This window comes from Atractosteus spatula, chromosome 15, assembly GCF_055471065.1.
Source record: "Atractosteus spatula isolate fAtrSpa1 chromosome 15, fAtrSpa1.hap1, whole genome shotgun sequence".
Classification (NCBI taxonomy): Eukaryota; Metazoa; Chordata; class Actinopteri; order Semionotiformes; family Lepisosteidae; genus Atractosteus; species Atractosteus spatula.
Window position 1 is genome coordinate 18,996,518 of NC_142720.1, and position 20,311 is coordinate 19,016,828.

A 20,311-nucleotide genomic window follows, 5' to 3' on the forward strand; every position below is an offset into this window, starting at 1 on the left:
TGCGTTCATTAGAAGGTAGGTTATTATGAGCAAACATAATTATTGTATTATTCATTCCTTGGCTTCTAGTGTGAAGCGGGCCAATGGCTTTACTTTGGGGCATTAAAAGTGGTGGGTTTGGGACATGAGTTAACTTCTAATCATTTCTCACGTGGCGTAAACAGAATTGATAACCCAAGAGAGTAACCCACTCACGTCAGCAGAGCTGATACCATTAATTAGCCATTCCTCTGAGTGAGACTCTCACAGGACCTCCACCTCTCACAGCAAGGAAGACACCTCCTGAAAGAGGACCCAGTGCCTGGTCACTCACACGATCCACAGCTTCAGACATTAAACCTTCACTGAAGTCTGTCCAGATTTGAAAACTACAATTTCCTTCCAGTTGGTTCGAGAAATCAGCCATCTGAAGCAGATGTCTGCGATATGCACCAAAGCTGGAGCCGAAGAACAGTATAAGAAGTTCCAGTAGGTCGCTGCATCAGCATGCCTAGGCCGCAAAGGAACAAGTAAAGGTTTATTCCATGCTGAAAAGAGAAGAAAAGAAACAACGTTTCAGCTGTGGAGTCTTCTTCTTCACCTGAAACAGGCTCCACAGCCGAAACATTACGTTTCTTTTCGTCTCTTTTCAGCACGGAATAAACCTTGACTTGAACAATATAAGACCTTACTAGATGGCTGTCTCAGCCCTTGTGAAACTTCAATCCACCTAAACACACAGGCATGGATCTGTTCACCGCTACACTGCCTGAAGTGTTAATCTAGATCTTAGACGGCATTCTATTTATGGCCATTCTTAAACCTCCATTCACTAATGTACCTTTCATTTGTCTTTTTTATGGCAATAGAATTACTAAGGCAAAACTGGCTTCTAAGCTTTAGTATATAAATGTGTATACAAAAATGCACAATCTGGAACAAATCGACTAATTTATCCAAATTATCCAATTTACAAATAGGATGCATTTGAAAAGAGCACTTGGTAAGTTCTTTATCCCAAACTTATAAAACATTTGGAAGACCTGCTCACAACATGTAAGCTCCACTGAGTGTATGCATGCAACAGGCACATGCTTATCCATGTTCTACAAGAAAAATGGGGCAATATCGCACAAGAAAGGCATCTTCAAACTGGTGTATTTCCATCTTCCTGTACTGCTTCCATTGGAAGCCACACAGACTACTAACCTGTTAGTTTCACAGTAGATCCCCTGTTGATCAAATGTTGGTGAACATTGTTAATCAGCGTAAACATTTTATTGAACAACCTTGACATAGGTAAACTGTCAGCACACCTGACCATAAAAGCTTGCCCGACAATAACATTGTTAATTTGTTAAGTTATAAGTGATAAGTATCTTTTGATGCTCCTAACACATAAGAACAGAAGCCTCATTTAATCATATTTAAATAAACTACTTTCCACCTGTTTTGATTTATGTGGTTCATCCTTTTGACATCTTTCTTAAATCTGAAAGTTCTCAGAATCCATCTGTTGTGTTTCTTTGCAGTTATTCCCACAAAGCTCACAATTTCTATCACATCCTAAACTCTTGAAATATATTAACTATTGGCTGCATTTCTTTAACTTCACTGCAAGAAAGAAGAACTATTTAAAATAACACTTCTTAAAACGGCAAAGGTAGCCAGTTAGTAGAGATAATACTGCTGACGTTAGACAGTAGACTCACCTTAGAGCCCTAAAATCTACTCCCGGGTCTGGAAGGCTACATTTCACCAGGTTCAATTAAGTGAACAACTAATTCAAATTCAAAATTTAATTCCTTGGATTTCAGTCTTTGGAAAGTATGCACCAGTCTTCCCTAAAGTTGATTCAGTGATTCAGTCATCATCAGAAATGGCTTCCTCTTGTCCTTACTAGGATACCAAAGCCCACTGTTATGATTTCTAAGCTTTCCCAGAAGCCACTGGTTTGACTGACAAGGGTGTAGAGTTTATTTTTTTATGCTAAGAACTGAGGCAGCAGACCTGTTGTTTAACCCTAGTTTGAGCAGACTAGCTCTGGATATTCTGGGACATCTGAACATCAGAAAATGCATACTGTGATTGGTGCTTACATCAAGTATTCCTATACCATGCATGCCCTTAGATTCTGTGGTTTCATACATGTTCTGTGTTTGCCTTGACATTTATGGTAACACAAGAGTTTGACCAGGGCTGTATATGCATTATAAAGAGCCCTGTAAAGTGATTGTATTTAGAGTATGTTTTTCTGTACTCTCTGGGAAGGCCTGTCTGTTAAACAAACTCACATTAAAACCTCACTGAACTGGCACTGTGACATCTTACATCTCTAGAGTGCATTTTTGTATTGTATTCCATCTATCCTGGGACAGTCAAAACAGTAAGCCAGGCAGAATACATAATTACAATTTCAGAAGCCACAGGATAAAAGAGTAAAAATAATGAGTTACTTAATAAAAATGGTAAAAAAATAAAATTTAAAAAAATCCAGTACAACAAAGCTTGTGTGAAGTTCTGAGTGAAGTAACGCTTCAGCCTAGGGTTCAGGATTAATAAGGATATTTGATGAGTCTGTCTTTTTTGTTTGCGTTACTCTAAGACAGATTCCTTGTGTTATGTAATGTGCGATAGGGGCATCTAGTGAAAAAAATACAAAGAGGTTTCATGTAGGTCACTAAGGCTATAGTGCAAGCACACAATATAACTTGTTTCAGTTCTTATATCACATGACCAGCGAGAGCTTCCAGGAAAACTGGATTTCTCGAATCCAGTCAAGGGTCACATGATGGTTACTGGGATGTAAAGGGTATTGTGCTGCACAATCTGTTTGGCATGCCTGCTCACAAGAAAGTGTTTGGCTCTTAGCACTGCGGACTGCTGTGCAACTAGAGAATCTCATGCCTGAACACTTAAGTCCTCAGGGAGACTTCAGGTGCTTTCAGTAGTGTTCACTGTGGTAAAGGCTAATAGAGGAGACTTAACCACAGCGTTAAGAACTTTAATAACCAGCATCGCTTTTAAACCAATTCCACAGAAGAAAATCCCTTGAAATACATCCACAGTGTTTATTCATCCTTTCAAAACACTGCACTCTGATGTCCCAGCTAATTTCCTATACCCCGCCCGCATCAGTGCAATTTCCTGCCACATTAATTTCCTATGGTGTGCAAGTTTACAAATGGCTAAAAAAGGACAGCAAGAATTGTCTATTTAACCTAAGACCTTTAATACTAAAACTCCCTTTTACCTTTTTTTTCTATTTATGCATTTAGGTGTAGCATAGAAAAGACTGTCTTGTATACCAGAGGCGATACGGTGTTTACAGATTAACTGCAGAGTTTCTGCTTCATACCAGCATTTGAGTTTATAAAAAAATCATAGGATTTACTTTTGTAAAGAAAACACATGACCAAATCCAAAGATCTGGGGTTTTGATTACTTTTATATAATCAATAAAAGGGTTATTCTTTGGTTTAGAATTAAAAGAAATGGTTGACAGCTAAGGATTTCTGATTTATTACTGTTATAATTGTCCTATTTCTACATTTGTGAAAGATTAAATCAATAATGGAATGTTAATGTGCAAAGATACTACGACTTTTTTCAGGTTTTTACTTTTTAAGATGGAAATTCTTGTACATTCTTGTACTTTCTTGCACTATAATTGATACTAACTTTAAAACAGTCGTAAATTTAAAGAAGTAAGAGATGAATTCTAGATTATTAAAAGGAAATCTTGGAAACCTGTTCAGGAAAAAAAACTTTTTTCTCATTGCTTATTTCCCGAGTCTGTGAAAATATTTTCATGCAACAAGTTTTGTGTAACTCCAACTTGTTACTTAACGTTAGTGCAGTACAGAGATTTTACAATCTGCTACTGTGGACTTTGAAAGGGTTGAGAGATGTTTGTTTTTAAGTGGGAAATCTTCACAATTCAGCACAGATTTCTGAGATCTATATTGAAATACTAGGTTTTACTTACATGCAATTTAAGACACTTCTTTACATTTACAGCTTGACACATTTGTACCAATCATTTTTATAGTTCTATCTGCATACACACCAAGTCCACAATTCTGTTATATAATTCTGGACCAAACTCCACTAGTAATACATTTTAAACAATCTACCCTCTTATATGAAAACTTGTAGGGAAATAGGTTTTCACTGTTTCAGAACCTTAATGGCACCTTTTTCAAAACCATTTGACTCCTCACCATTAAATCACGAAAATAGTGAAAAGTTGATAGTGCTGCAAAATCAAACTGGCACACAGGTTTTGCAAGTTTCATCACCAAAGCAAATAACTTGCTTATAGTTTTTTGGAACATACAGTGATTGTACAAGTAATTTACAGAGATAAAAAGAAGATCTGGGGGTTTTAAGGCTTAACTGTTATCAAATTAAAATGACAAAACATACGGCAAAATTAGTACTCACTGAAAACCCCATTCAAATCCTGGAGCTTTCTCTTAAATGAACAACTGAACACATCAGACCTAACCACATTTTACTTCTTTGTTGCATTTTAAGGTTATACCTTTGAATAAAGAAACTGGATAAAGTAACGCACAAAACATGAAGAAAAATAAAATATCAAAAAAATGAAAGGAAGAACTCAAAGAAAAACAGTATAAACAGTCTGAGCTGATCTTGGTGCTCTACAGGAAAAGGGGTTTAAAAGATACTGCAGCTGTGACGCAAAAGAAATACTCAAGAGATATCTGTGGCATACTAAGAACCATGTCGTTTTAATTACTATTTCTTTAGAGAGCTTCACTTTTCTCTCTGCACTTTAATTAAGAATAATGGCTGCTTTTGTTGTTGGTAAAACTTTGTTTTAGGTGATCACAAGTGGCAGTTTTGTTCACTTTCGTGAGCTCAGTGCTTTGATGCTCTGAATGTTTCTCTTTACTCCCAGATGGAACAATCTCAGAGCAGATTCTTCAATGGGGAAAAAGCAGCAAGAGAAATCTAATAAACACTTTTTTATAATTTCAGTAAGATAATGGATATATAATCGACTAACCTTTTGAAGTAAATACTCTGTCTAATTCATTTACTGTACTTACTCAATTCATTTACTGTACTGTTTCTTTGTACAGGTAATCTCTGGCCTGTTCAACACTGCCTTTAGCAAGACCATCTTTCCAGGGCATGCTGTTCTATGAAGAATTAGCTCTAACATGGCAGATGCTTGCAGAGGGACACTGATAATTGATTACAATACATCTTATTGAAAAACAAGGTTCTGCAAAGGCCACTGCCAAGACTACTCTAGCTGGAAATTTAAACTTGCCAAAAACAGTCCACCTTCTATTATGAATATCTAAGGCTAAAATTGTAAATGTCCTTGAATATGTACACATGGGAAAGAGTAGACAGATACTGAACAGCGAAGGTTACAACTTCTGATACTAACGCTTAAACATCAATTGCTGGTGGCTGTAGACAGAGTGCATTGGACAGTCAGCAAAAGACTGCGTCCTGCACACATTAATACATTTCCAGTACACTGCCTCTCTTCTGACCTGTATGTGGGTGGGAGCCTGCTACATTTCTAGGGATGGCTGGTTGGCTGTTCTTGTTTCCTGCTCGGGTTTTTGCTGTGCTGGATGCAGCTCAACAATGCCTCCTTATGCAATGATTTGTTTGTTTTGTCAGCTTTCCAGAAATGTGTGCCAGTTCTTCTTCCCATGTGGAGGAATTAAAAGATAACTTTATTGCTATTGAAATAGTTAGTTTTCCCATACCTCTTAACACCCAACAATCTATACATCTTCCTGCTACTGGCTGCTGCCATGCAGCTCACATTCATGATTAACATTAGAACAAGGAGGTGTGAACATAAACCACCAACATAAAGCTCAGGACAGTGAGTTTATGGATTCAGTAGCACAAGCTAAAATAGCCCTGTGTTGTTTTTTTTTTCATTTAAAGGAATTTGATTTATACCAAATATCACAACATGTTGTTTATCTAACAGCAAAATTTCTATATCACTACATTATAAACTACATTGCATTTATAAAGCAGTCTATATCTCAAGGTCTAAATTAGACTGTATAAATGTTACCAATTCTCTATAAAACTGCAATTCTTGCACATTTACGTGCCTGTTTTTTACTCACTGTAGACAGCCAACATGAAAACACAGAACTGAGCATGTTCGCTGAATTGGAGAAGAAATAGTGTTTCTTGAAATCTTTAATAAAACGAAAGAGGATATCTACAACCACAGACATTGAGAACGAAAGGCTGCCAAAAACATTTAAGTTTATATCTTGAATAAATACAGATGTGGGGTTCACTTATGTTTTAGAGTTGAGGTTATTGCTGAACAATACAGAATTTGATGGATCGGCTATGCTAAAGGACAAGACTGATTCCTAAAATTCACATTATTGTTGGAATATTGCCACGTATAAAACACTGCCATTTCCTTTTTTCCCCAGCCCAGTCTCTGCTGGGTATAGCAGATTCCTAAAAGGTGTGGGTGATTAAAATATCTGGTCCATGATCCACATATCCCAGCATCATTTAACATTTCCTTTCAAATATATTAACCAGAAAAGCATCTCTACAAGTAATGTTTTTTTTTGTCTTTGTATTCGTTAGTTGTAGATTTCATTTTATTCTTCCCCCAGAGTTCCAGTTTTGCACCCATTGGATTTTGTAAACTGCATCTAAGCAAAACACCACGCACTAGCATGTGCTATGAGTTTGATAGAGCACATACCGGAGCTCCTAACGGCCATTCTATATTATCCACTCTTTCCTGTTATCCCCTTTTTTCCTCCTTTCCTATCTGGTTGTGTGCATTTCCCTTTTTTTACAATCTTCTTTTTCTATCAAGCCTTGCCTTGGGATCAGCATGTACACTTCAGCTCCAGTCCTTTGAGGACAAAAATGCTTTGAAGGAGGCCGTCAGCTTGAGCCTCACACTGACGTCCTGGAGCAGTCTAGTGTCCTGCGCTTCAGCTATGGGAAATTTCTCTTGAGACCATGCCAGATCAGGGTGCTGTTACTCCGATTATTTCACTAACATCTGCTTTCCACGAAGTGGGAGCACCTCCTTTCAAGACAGCAGTGACCACTAGCAATAAAGGGAGCTAAGGATTTTTTTCCTCAGAATCATTCTGTGCAATTACTGTAGTCTAAAGACTACAAGACTTGTGTCAGAGCTCATTACAAATTCTTTCATATAGTACATATTACAGAGATAGAATATATGTACATTTCCCCTTTAAAGAGGTCTTTGCTACTTTAGCTCTGATTCTGATTGCAATTTTCAGACATCTGCCTTCACAGTTTTTTATTAGCAGATTTCTACTATCATTCACTCATATAGCTTGAACATCCCTGCTTGCGTTTACTGCTTACCAGTGGGACAGCCCATTCATTCGTCTATTCAATGTATTTTTATATAGCACTTTTCACAACAAGGTTGCCCCAAGGCACTTAACAAAGCAAGTGACCATACATATTGTGAATACAGAACAGAAAAGACCAGAAGACAATGGAGGTAAGGAACCAAAAACTCCTTATTAAGGAGAAAAACAACCTTTAGGGGTCCAAGGTGAACTGGCTGCCCAACCCCCTCTGGGCATGCTAACATTATACAATTTAAAAAAGGTCAATGTCAATGTAAAGTGCAAGACAATCTTATCCAATGTGACTGGAAGTAGTGACCTGAAAGCCTAAAATATCCCATAAAAATACATTTCATCTATTTTATATTACATTACATATGCTAACATACATAAACTAAGCACCCAAATTTGTAGTAAAGCTTTTTTGCCATCAGTCCCCAACCTTTTCTTGCAGAAACCGAAAAGCCTTGCATCTAAGGGACCACACTAAATATGTATCTGTATAGCCAACGTTACAGAATCCCAAAAATCCCAGAATTATGTTCGTACGTGGGGGCGAGACGAGTGGCTCCAAAATTAAAAAGATCTTGCTCGTACCTAAAGCAGTTTGAGCTTAATGTGCCAGACATCCCAATTCATGTCACTAGCGAACTACGAAAGGGAATCTCCTGGTGACAAATCACAAGCAGATCTGCACTCCTGATGGTAGGACTGGAAGTAGCCAGTGTTTCCTTAGCTTCCAGTGGAACAACTGCCCTTGCAGCTTCCTGAGCACCAGTGGGTCTGTGGTGACCTCAGTAGAGACCAGCCTCAAAACCAGTAGATCATTAAGTGGCACTCCTCCCTTTGGGCGACACTTTCCCAAAACAATATGGCAGTATGGCGGCTGGGGACATCGTGATGACCTTCATATGAAAGATTGAACCAAAGGTGATGAAAAACCTAAGGCACTGTTTAAAAGAGCAGGAGTGTTAGCCAAAGGGTCCCTCCTAAATTCCATTGGCGTGGTACTTTTCTGTCTCTTTACACCCCTGGGTCTGCCACACATCACCCAGCTGGGTGTTACTCTTCAGTGATGAATAAGTTGGTCCCCTTCCATATGTATAATACTTTTTGCAGGGAAGAACAATATAAATGCAAGGAATTCATCTCTCCTTCACTGTGCATGGGTACAGTACAAATGTTATGTCGTAGAGAGATTTGCAAAAGTTACTTAGACAGAGGTGAGAATCTAAAAGCATTTGGAATATTTGAATAATTATCATTAACAGCCAACGAAGAAGAACATATCTATTTTGACAACAAAATCCTGTAAATAAACTCCTATTGCAAATGACAACGTAATGTTGAAATAAGCACATGTATAAACAATCCTAATGATAAATTGTTTTTTTTCACACAGCCCAAATCATTACACTAAGTATTCTGTGTAAACATTATTCATGCCCCTAAAAAACACTCATAAAGTGATATTCAGAAAAATGGATGCTGCCTGTGCAAACACAATAATGTTAGGCTAACAACACATTTTCCATTTCATATTTTTCAAAAAGCAGTTTTTATATTGAGATGGTCAATGTAAACTGCATTAGGAAATAGTCAAATGGAAGAAATTTCTGAGAAACATTTCTTGTGCATTAACTGATATACAATACGTAAGCAAATGCAATAAAGTACATTTACTGAGAGGAGACTAGGAGACCTCTACTCTTATGTCAGCTCTCAGATGAGGTAATATTCTTTTATTGTCACCTTTCTTTTTAAATGTATCATATTATTTATATCTCTGTGCAGAATAGCCAGTGACCGAAAGTCATCTACACGAAGGGACAGACTGATTCCAAGTATTATTTTATTACTTTTGTTTGTAAACCAAAATACATAGTTTGTCAAGACCCTCTCTCAGTTACAATGACCATTGAGACATTCCTACAGCAATGCTTTCCACAACTTCCGAGCAATGCTTCAACATTTTGTTGCTGACAAATTATATATAATTTCACTCATTATACTAACTGCTAGCGTCAGGACTACTATGTTTGATAAAACGAATGCTGGCGAGAAATGGATGCAATTCTAAGGCAGGCCCTGTCTGTGGAAAAATGAGACCAGTGAAAAAAAGGAGAAAAACTGTACAGTCAACAACACCTTAAATGAGAAAAGTAAAAATCGTTTTTGGAGAAATGGCATTTGAATTTGTTAGAGGTTATTAATATCCATGGAATTTAATACAAAAATGCTAAAACAAGCTGATATTTTGCAGAAAGCTAGCAGTTAATTACTGTAGACTTTCAAATTACACTCCAAAACCCAAATAACTGAGCTCAGAGTAGACACAGCATTCAGTTAGAAAAGGCATCCAGAATGCTGCCCCCCAAGATTCCCCTGGAGTCCACGCTGACGTCAGAAACTTAAACACACAGCCCCGAGCCAGGAACAAAACCACATGATGGATGCAGACTTGTGGTAGGTCTGTTATCCATGTTGCAGTTTTCTGCCTTTGAGAGAATACAGAGACTCCAACCAATACAAACACATTTAACAAGCTGTAAAAATCAGGCTCCATCCAAGCATTTTGTTACTGCTGGATACCATGTTGCATAGTTATTTAGTGAGGTAAACTGTAAAAGCAGATGCATAAATTAAGTGGAAAAAAGTTTAAAAATAGACAGAAAAGCATTAAAATAAATTTCCTGGCCCACTTCTTTTAGGTAAACTACCTCAGGGGAAAACTGTTCCTAGTGGAACAAGAGATTTTAATTGTAGATTGAAGGAGCGTGTCCCTGCCAACAGTGTTGTACAGGTAATGCTTACGTTTCGGTTAACTGCTCGTTTCAGAGTTTTGTTTCCTTCCTCTTAACACCCGGCTATTATTTGTCAAATGTGTGTGTGTGGGGAAAAAAAGACAAACGTTATCAAAATTTAAAAAATGACAGCACCAAAATAAATACGAAAATCACAAAAACTTAATTCATGAATAATTGTGAAGTTTTCATTTCTTGTACTAAGTCAATTTATACAGCCGCTTTGATTTCTCTATGTTGCTCTTCATCCCCTGTTCAGTATAAATGAAATGGACTGCTGAGATGAGATGCAAGGGGTAAATGCAATGATGCTGGCTGCAGCATGCCGGCCCTCAGTCAGAGCTTCATGAATGATTGCCACCCAAAGCGTGCAGAAAGATGTCAAAACCACTAACATCTGTCCAAAGTTGAAATTAGTTGAAAATTCAACTATTTTCCATAACCCCTTAATCCAATATAGTCACAAGGTACATGCACACACATACAAACAACAGTTTAGAGATCCCAATTTACATCAACAGCATTATCTTTGGACTGTGGCAGGAAACCAAAGCACCCAACAAAAACCCACACAGCCAAAGAAGAACATGCAAACTCAAGACAGAAGGAAGCCCAGGCCAGTTGTGAGGCATCTATGCTTACTGTCATACTACCATGCTTAGCCTGGCACATACTGTATAATGACGATGATGCCATATCCCCTGAGACTGATGAGATCCCTCTCACCACCATCCAATTGTGTGTTAGTATTAGTACTAGTTGTACTAGATGTACTAATTTCCTGACATAATGAAAGCATCATGCCACAACATGACAAGGCCTCTTCGGCGACTTCATGCTGCATATAACCCCATTTCATCTCCACCAATCCACACTCTTACCTTCCTGTCTGCTGTTCTTTCTCTTCAGCCATTTGTCCACTGTTTCTGTGCTCACGCTATCAGACACAAACTCATCTAAAACTTGGGGGTGAAGGGAAAGGTAGGCCTTTACTTTTTCATCGGTCAGACCTGAAATGGAAAACAGAAGAGTTAGCATTGTAAAAGGTTTTTTTTTTCTTGCATTTCTTGCATTCAATTATTGGAGTGTCCACTTTCTGCAGGACAATTTGTACAGACAAACCAGATCCATAAGCACACTACATAGAGTATATGCAAAAATTATGCAAGTGTGGAAAAAAAGGCACCATCACCCAGCTGAAAATATAATATTTGGACACTTTACAGCTATATGTTCTATTCAAGCAAATCCAAACTTTGTAATGAGTGGTAGTAGTACATTTTTTTTTTAGTTTTGTACCACAGCAAACGTCTACAGATTGATAGTTCCATTTCACAGCTTGTACTGAAAGATTTGTCTACCTATAAAAAAAGGCCTGTTATTTCAGGGTAGCGTATAAATATTTACTTCACTTTAATTGAACTGAGATAGTCTGCAGACTTTAAGAGGAGACTGCTGTATATTATTGGGTGACAGTGTTTAAGGTACTGTTTTATTGCACTTCACAATGTCACAGTTGTAAGGTACTGTTCAAACATAATCCAACCAACATTAAATACTAAATAATAAACATGTTTTAAAGCTTTAACAATGCACTAAAAAACCCTTTAAAATTTAAGGCATGAAGGATAATGCTTGGTCACAATTAGAATTTCACCTCCCCTCGGCCTTAGATAGTATTTGACTGAACTAGTAATAGGTTTATTCCCTGCTGAAAAAAAAGAGAGAAAACACAACGTTTTGGCCGTGGAGCCTTCTTCAGGTGTGAGCACCTCTCTTCTTTTTTTCAGCATGGAATAAACCTATTACTTGTTCCTTTGCAGCCTACGCATGCTGATGCAGCTCCCCACCTGAACTTTGATTGAACTACTTAAATGCAAGCAGTCTCTTCAGTCACACTACTCAAGAGCGTAAGAACGGTTATGAACAAGAGGAGCCATTCAGTCCATCTAACCCTGTTGGTAGTTAGTAGATAAATTGATCCAAGGATCTCATCTAGCTATTTCCTGAAAAAAGCCAGGGTATTAGCTTTAACAACAATTGCTGTGTACTGTAGCTTACAAACACAACTTGATGCAACTGCTTAAAAGAGTGCTGGCAAAAATCAACCTTCTGTGCTACCTCAGGATCAGCACAGAAGCGGGTATACGAGGAAACAGGAAGTCATGAATTTTACTAGAAACAAGAGTCACTTCTTTAAACCCTTTTCTTTAGGTCATAATGGGTACCTGCTATGAGTAGTAATTGTAAATTACATTTTTCCTAGCAGTCATCATAAATAATCATATAGCTACTCAACTGTAAATAAACAGCTTCATTCAGACAGCAAAACAAAGTGAGAAAGTTTCCGTATGGAAAAAGCAAAATGTTTTAGCTTCTCCAGCCTTCAATAATCGATTATTTGCTTGTAAAAATGTAAAGATGACTGTATCTGCAGTAAATGTCTATTCCATGCAGGCACAGCATTAACGGGACAGTGGGATGCCAATGACACTACAAACCAGACAAAATGCATGATTCCAATCTGTTACAGACAGAAATGTTGTAAGGTAAAAAGCTACGAAAGCAAGATTGTTTTAAGTGAATGCAATGCACAATCTTTCATAATGACGGGACGTTTTTTCCAATCTAGAAAGCAGTATTTCATTTATTGTATCATGATGATTCAAAAGAAAATAAAACAGCCTGAGACAGTGGGTAAAAAAAAAATTGAGCTTGATTGCGCTTAACAGACAATTAGATACTTAAGAGCTTAATAAATGCAGCTCTTTAATATGCTTGTTGTTCTGCAAACAATCATTTGTAGAGCTGTCAGTATGGTAAAGCACGTTCTTAATGCAGCTTGTGTGGTCTGTACAAGTTTTTTTACTTAAATAATATTTTTTATATAAAGTATAAAACATTACTTCAGTTACTGCTAAAACTTAAATGAAGATTAAAGACATCTGTTTATATCACAGCCTCAACTACATCCTTCAATAGCTCTTGCACTGTATTGCATGAATTCTTTTAATTGTTGAACTGGCAGTGTAACTTGCTAATTGCACTTATTCACTGTACAAAAGGTGTACACAACAACAAGGTTTGTAAATTACTGCACTGTATACACAACATCTGTCTACTACACTGTTTGCACTTCACTTCCATTACTCTTCTAATTAATGCCAATATTGTCATTTTATTAATTTATTATTTTGACTGCATCTGCACTATCCTTCTACTGCTCAGCACATAAATACTACCAATGAAAACTGCCTCATCATTATTATTGATAATTCAGGGGATCCTCACACCTGCTCATTTGGATTCCAGCTGAGCTTTTTACGTAACTGAATTAACAAGGTGCTTGACTGAAGTTGGAGGGTTTCCAGTTACTTACTGTACGTAATGCAACAGTTAAAAGGCGACTTTCAGCATGTTTAAGATTTGAAAACAAAGAATTCAGCTTAATTCTACTATTGGGCTTCGTAAGGATTCGAGCATGTAACAGTGCTAAGCTGGAATGAGAACAGGCAAGTGTGGGAGTCCCTAAGACCAGGGGTGGGAACCCCTGCTTTATAGCACAATCCAGCCTTGACAGGAGATTCTGCAGCCTCATCTGTAGCACAGCTGCCATCCAGCTGTTCAGCTGTTTTACACACACAGGGGATAAAACTCACATGGATGGGAAGGGTGGAGGCATTGCAGAGAAGGTATGGAAATTCAAACCTTAAACTTTCTAAGAAGAACCCTGTACTTCTACAGGAAAAAAAACTATATTAGGTATTACCCACAAAATCTAGATTTCATATTTAAATGTAAGAATGGACATTTTAATAGGTTACAGTGCTGAGGTTACATTGTCCGAACTTCAAGGAAATATCCCACTAGAAAGAAGGAAGCAAGAATCATGTGCCCAGCACTAATTAGATGGGATTTTTTTCTTTAATATAGTATAGGTTATTAATTCTATTTCAGACCCCCCTGGCTAACTCCATCTTCTGCAATGGCAAAGGCCTGTGAATGAGACACACAGGGTCTTTGTCCGGTCCCCACTGCACTGCGGGGCAGGAAGGAATGTCCTGGGTCTCTCCCCCTGACAGGGGAAATGTCCCACTGAGGGCCATATGCACATGCTTCACACAAGACGGATGTCAAACAGTGGTTGTGCTGGGAATCCAAAAATGATTCCAGAAAGCAGCCAGAAATTGCTGAGCAGTCATTACTGGGTTCAATGGAGGCGATGTATAGCTTGCCCAGAATGAACTGCACACAGATGGAACTGGCACCATTGCCATTTTAAATACAGGAACAAAGTTCTCCAAGTTCTGCCATAATGTGCAGACACAACGTACCCATTGCTGTAATCATGATGAAATATAACGCAATTAACAGAAAGCTTGCAAATGTTAACTGGCATATTCAAACACGTGCATTGTGAAAACTGTGCTGCCTGGAGCAATAGTTTGGGTTCACAGTTCATCCAAACACTTTACCATTAGCTCATTGCAACCACCACTTACAGTGCCTTATAAAAGTATTCAGCCCATCCAATACTGTACGCATTTTTATTAGTTACTGTAAAAATAATATTTATATGTAATTTGCTTATTAACCTTTTTTTATTCATAAATGAAATGACTAAACTGAACAGTATTATATGTGAAACAGGTTCAATATCAAATGATCCTGCAAAGAACTCATATAAAGCGAAATGTACTGATGTATACTGTAAGTATTCAGCCCTCTTAGCTAGTTAGTAGGTGAAAGCACCTGTGGCAGCAATTATTACTCTTAGTGTTTCTGGTAAAGCATCTGCCAGTTTTGCACAATGGGATGGTGGTATTTGGCCCATTCTTCCTGGGAGAGGTGCTCCAGTCCAGACGGGTTCTTTGGGGATTGTACAGGGACTGCGATGGTCAAGCTTCACCATAAATTTGCTACTGGATTCAAGTCAAGACTTTCACTGGGACACCCAAAGACATTCAAGCTCTTCTTGTCAGACCAGTACAGTGTGGTTTCAGCTTTGTCTATCAAGTATTGTCTTGCAGAAACTGGGAATTTTTGAACCAGTTTTAGATTCTCCTGTAACTCCAGTGCTGATCAGTAGCGTCCCTATAGCACGGTGCTGATACAGTACCAACATGCTTTACAGCAGAGATGGCGCTGACAGGATGACACTGTGTTGGGTTTGCAACACACGGAACGCTTTGCATTTAGACCAGAAAGGTCCATTTTTGACTCCACTGACCATAAAAACCTCCTGCCCCATCTGCAATACATTTCAGAAATGATTAGTTTTTTTCAGCAAAGGCTCCATTTTACCACTCACCCATACAGGCCTGCTTTGCGTAGTAACAAGGACGTTTTAATGTATATAGAGTGACTCCCATATCACCAAATCGTTCAATCTTTAATGGTTTCACACTGGCAAACATGATCAGATTCCTGCTTAAATAGTTGCTCAGTTTGGAAGATCTAGGTGTTGCGATGCCTATTCCACTTCTTAATGATGGATTTCATTGTACTCCAAGGGTAAGCAACCTTCTGATTTGTGCCTCAATACCACTTTATTCCTGACTAGCTCAGAAAGCTCCTTGGTCTTCGTGGTTGTTAGGCGGTATCACTGTGTGAGTTTGGATCAAAATTCAGTATCTGAGAGATGGATACATTTACTTTAAAGTCCAGTTAAATCACTTTAATTACATGAATACTGAACATTATGTGACCTTTATTTTATATTTTTGCCACTCAAGTAATTTAGGGTTGCTGTAGCAGAGAGATGGAAAATTTCTGCAATTGAGAATCTTTTGAAATTTAATTGCATGCTATCAGCACTTAGCTTTTTCAGTTTGGAGCAGACTAAATAGATTATAAATATAAAGTGTCGTGTATGTTCAGACAGTAATAAAATGTGGAAATCTTGCAGGTGGGGTGAATACTTTTGCGAGGCATGGCATATCTGTGATGACTTGAATGTGCAGATGCTCATGGTAAACAGCTGCACGAAGCACATTTGAAAGTCATCCATGGGAAAGTGCTCTCTGAGGTCTTATTTGCTTGAACAGTCCAACTAACCTTACATTTTATTAGAGTGTTGTAATATGTATGTAATATGTAAGTGTTGTAATATGTGAAATGCTGCACTGTCAGTACTGTCTCCTCTAAATTAATTGCTCTAAAGAGGCCAGCTTCACAAGGGCATGTAGCGCATGAACTCAAGTGCATAAAATACAATTGTGTTCGATACTTTACTTGTTGCATTATCACATCACATGTCCCGCACGTTCCTTTGGCAAATAAGTATCTGGGTGTAAATCCACATTCTTACCAATCTAGTGCAAAATTTCTCGAAGCTGTTCCAGAGGAAGGCACAGAAAGAAATGCACAAACTGGGCAACAGTCAGCAATGCACTTAGCAAGTGAGCCTCTAGTTTCAATGTTTCACAGTTTACACTGCACCTGTACTGGCCTCATAATTTTTTTTAAGGAAAACATAGGAATGTAGTTCCAGTATTATATAGCTATTCTGAAATAAACTAAGGTAACAGTCTACAGTTTTTGATATTTGAAAAAAGTACAATATAGTAAATATACTATGCACCAATAATTTCATCAGTACATGAATATCTGTCTGGTATTTTGTACACAAAGGTTTTGAACATACATTAGTCCTGATTAAATGTTTCATGGAAATACACTATTTACACAGCAACAAAAAAAAAGTAATTTGCTGCTTTGTAGTTGAATGAAAGGTGGTTTGCCAGTAGACTACACCTTGTAAAGCAAGCAGACCTTTATACTGTTGGTCAAAACTCTGACTCTCGACACCTGCTTAGCTCACCCAAACAAGCCAATCACAAACTAGGTGACCTCTTGAGCACTTCACATATTTGGTTTCATTTTTAAAATAGTAAGCAAAAATCATAGCTGCTGAGTCACATGGAAAATCATCAAAGTTCTTGGAGCATCACATGTCACAGGCAGGCAGGCTTGTACACAAAGATGTGACACTGCAGCTCAGAGCCTTCTTCAACACTATAAGACACTACTTTCACACTGCGACAACAAACTCAGTGCCTCTCAAAAGTATCGCTAAAAATGGGTCGTTTCAATCAAAAAGGATTGATACACAAGAAAAACAAAATACAATTATTCACAATTTTTAAAAAAGGTCATAGCATACCAGACGTTATGTAAACTACATTTGAATATGAACACTGCTGAATCAAATGTCTGAAGCTAGACCAGCTAAAAACTGACTTGTATTGCACCAGTGATGTCTTAGAAGAACATAAAAGGAGCATTCTTGCATTCACATATTACCACACATCGCAATCCACAAACAGCTGGGCTGCATTTTTTCAGAGACTGATAACTGTACCCCACTGACTAAAACATCAGCAGACAACTGTGTTCAACTTGGCACAATCGTTTACAGTAAATAGGTCAAAGTGTGCAGCATGAAAAGTCAACAAGAATAACTTTCATAAATAGGCGAGCCAGTCAAGCCCTGACTTTGCCGATGCTGTCGTTCATTCAAGCAGCAGATTTACTGCTCTTCTCCTGTGAAGAAAGCCATGAGAGTCGAAAACATTGATTCAGTCCGTCCATGTTTGTAGCAATTAATACTCATTTTACTGGCACAACTTATAGAACAAGCCTCATTTAACAGGATAACTGTCCTTACTGAAGGTTTCTATCATTTTAAAAGCTCCTTTCGTTTCATACTACACTATCACTGTTTTCCTAGGAAAAGAAAAACAATCATGCACACATCAAGCAAAGTTCCAAAGTAATAGAAACTATCCGGAGACTATATGCTGAAGCCATATCTAATGGATACACCTGGGTGTCTGTTCCCTTGGTGCCTTTTGATCAGAGAGAAATTATGACCTTCCAGCTTAAAAGTCTTCTCAAGGTTCAGGCCTGAAGAGCAGATGTTTAATTGAAATGAGGATTTATAAGAACTACATAACAGTATACAGTACTTTAATGAAACTCTACAAAAGCATACCACAATCAGGAAAATGTTGCAATTGTTCATTTTAAAACAACAAAGTGGCGCACGTCTTAATTCCTAATGTACAATTCGTTATTTTTGTCTAATTTAGTTTTTTAAGTCAAATTCAGCACTAAGCAATATCCCAAATATATAATATAGTATGTTGTTGTTGTTGTTTGCTTACAAATTAATCAGACTTCCTTTACATACCAGCTCTGTATTGCAAAATAAATGAAAAATGCAAAGTATTCCAAGCATCAAAATAATAGAAGTAATTTATCCCATGCTGAAAAGAGAAGAAACACAATGCTTCGGCAATGGAGCCTTCTTCGGGTGTACCCACCTGAACTACATCAAAATAATACTACATGTATGTCTTTAGAAACATGACATACATATACAGATTTTAGATATTGGCTGAAAGTTTTTTCTTGCTTTATTTTGCTCGATTAGTCATTCCGTAACTGACCACTACATACTTGAGTAACTGACTTGCATTAGCACTAAATCACCAAACCACCTCATTAGTGAGAGACTTGATTGGATGCAGCTGATGAGGTGAATCAACCAGCTGAATGTCAAGCCTGATAAAAATCAAGAATAAAAAAAACACAAAAAAGAGCCAACCTGCTTCATCTATCAAGAGAACTCCTTTGTGTATTCCCTCTATGGTATCAAAACCTAGGTGTGATGGTCTGGGAAAGACTGCCCAGGCACTACAGTACTTCGAGTACTGTAATTGATGACAAACTTAACTGGACGACACTACAAGGCGAGACTGTGATAGTTATGCCATGGATGCCCTAATTCCCAAACGTGATCCCTATTGAATATCTGTTGGATGAGCTGGGATGATATGTGGCATCCAGGACTCAAGACCCACAAGCTTGTCCAGGTTCTATGAGAGGAATCGGTCAGAATCCCACAAGACTACAGGTTGCATCTACAACCAGGGGCAAAGCATAGCTCTTAGATGTACAGCTTGTATTAGTTCCAGCTGTGGCCACACACACTGCTAGCCTGTCATTTGTTAGTAATACAGTAGTACAACTCACGTTGATCAACTGTGTTGATGTCAAATGTTAATCAGCCTAAATTATTTTGTATTTACAGGTGTATCTTCTACATCTTCCGGATTAAAACATTAAAGAATACTTGCAATAAATTTGCTGTGTTTAGTGTACTCAGAGATCAACTGAGTTAACCTACAGTATGTAAATCAATTCTAAAGTCAGCTTACAGTAGGTATGACAACACTGTGAAACGCTACATGTGAGCACTGCTCATATTTGAGATATCCATCCATTTTCTAATCTTTATATCTCAACAAGCAATGGGTGCTATACACAAAAAATTGCTTATTAATTTTAGTAATTATACAAGGTAAAAGTTTTCTAGTAAATGTGCTACAATATGTCCTTATAATGTCCTTGAACTTGAAATAGGCATTGGAATCAGCTTTACTAATTTCCTTGAAATCTTTGAGGATCTCAATCAGCTCTCCTCTTGGATTAAATCCACTTTAAATCTACTCTCCTAAATCATTATGCTCTGTACTGAGTCTTCATATAACAAAGATGCAAATCCTTAGATACTTTAACTGCACCATAAAACAAAATACTTACAATCTGTGATGATGCTAAGCGGAGTGGAGAGGGAAAGACCAGTTTCAGTTTCACATTTTATCTCCACTGCAGGGACAGTAGGGCTAAACAGACATTTTGTATTTCCAAGATCTCATAGAACCACCATTCAAAACACTGATTTTATTTTAGTTCAAGATATATTAAGGAACCCTAAAATTGATCTATCAGGAAAACAAAAACCATCACTATCTAAACTATTTTTTACAGTGGCCACCCAGAACCAGTCTTGTACAGTAAGGCAGCTTGAACTGCAAACAATGTCAGAATGATTCCTCCTCACCCCTCTCCACCTCCCCCAGATACCCATAAATCAAACTCCTCTCAGGGAGCAAAGAAACAAATCTTTTCAGTGTCACTTTCATGTAGCCAATATGCTGCGATTCATTCAATTTGTCATTTTGTTTTGAAAGTGGATTCTTTTTGTCTAGTTTTCTGAAAAAGGCATGCATTCACTGTGTTGACTTTGGCATACAAGTCTCTGGCAGCATGTTCAGGGAATCTCATTAATAAGCAAATGTC

General features: G+C 37.8%; 1 protein-coding gene across 2 annotated transcripts in view; it reads right to left on the minus strand.

Annotated features, from left to right (window-relative positions):
* Positions 1 to 20,311, minus strand: part of pde10a (phosphodiesterase 10A) — a 63,220-nt gene that overhangs the window by 28,897 nt on the left and 14,012 nt on the right. For both annotated transcript variants that reach the window (XM_088934247.1, XM_088934249.1), the window contains exon 2: positions 11,044 to 11,172. In XM_088934247.1, coding sequence (XP_088790373.1) covers positions 11,044 to 11,172 — 129 coding nt within the window. The remainder of the gene's footprint in view (positions 1 to 11,043; positions 11,173 to 20,311) is intronic.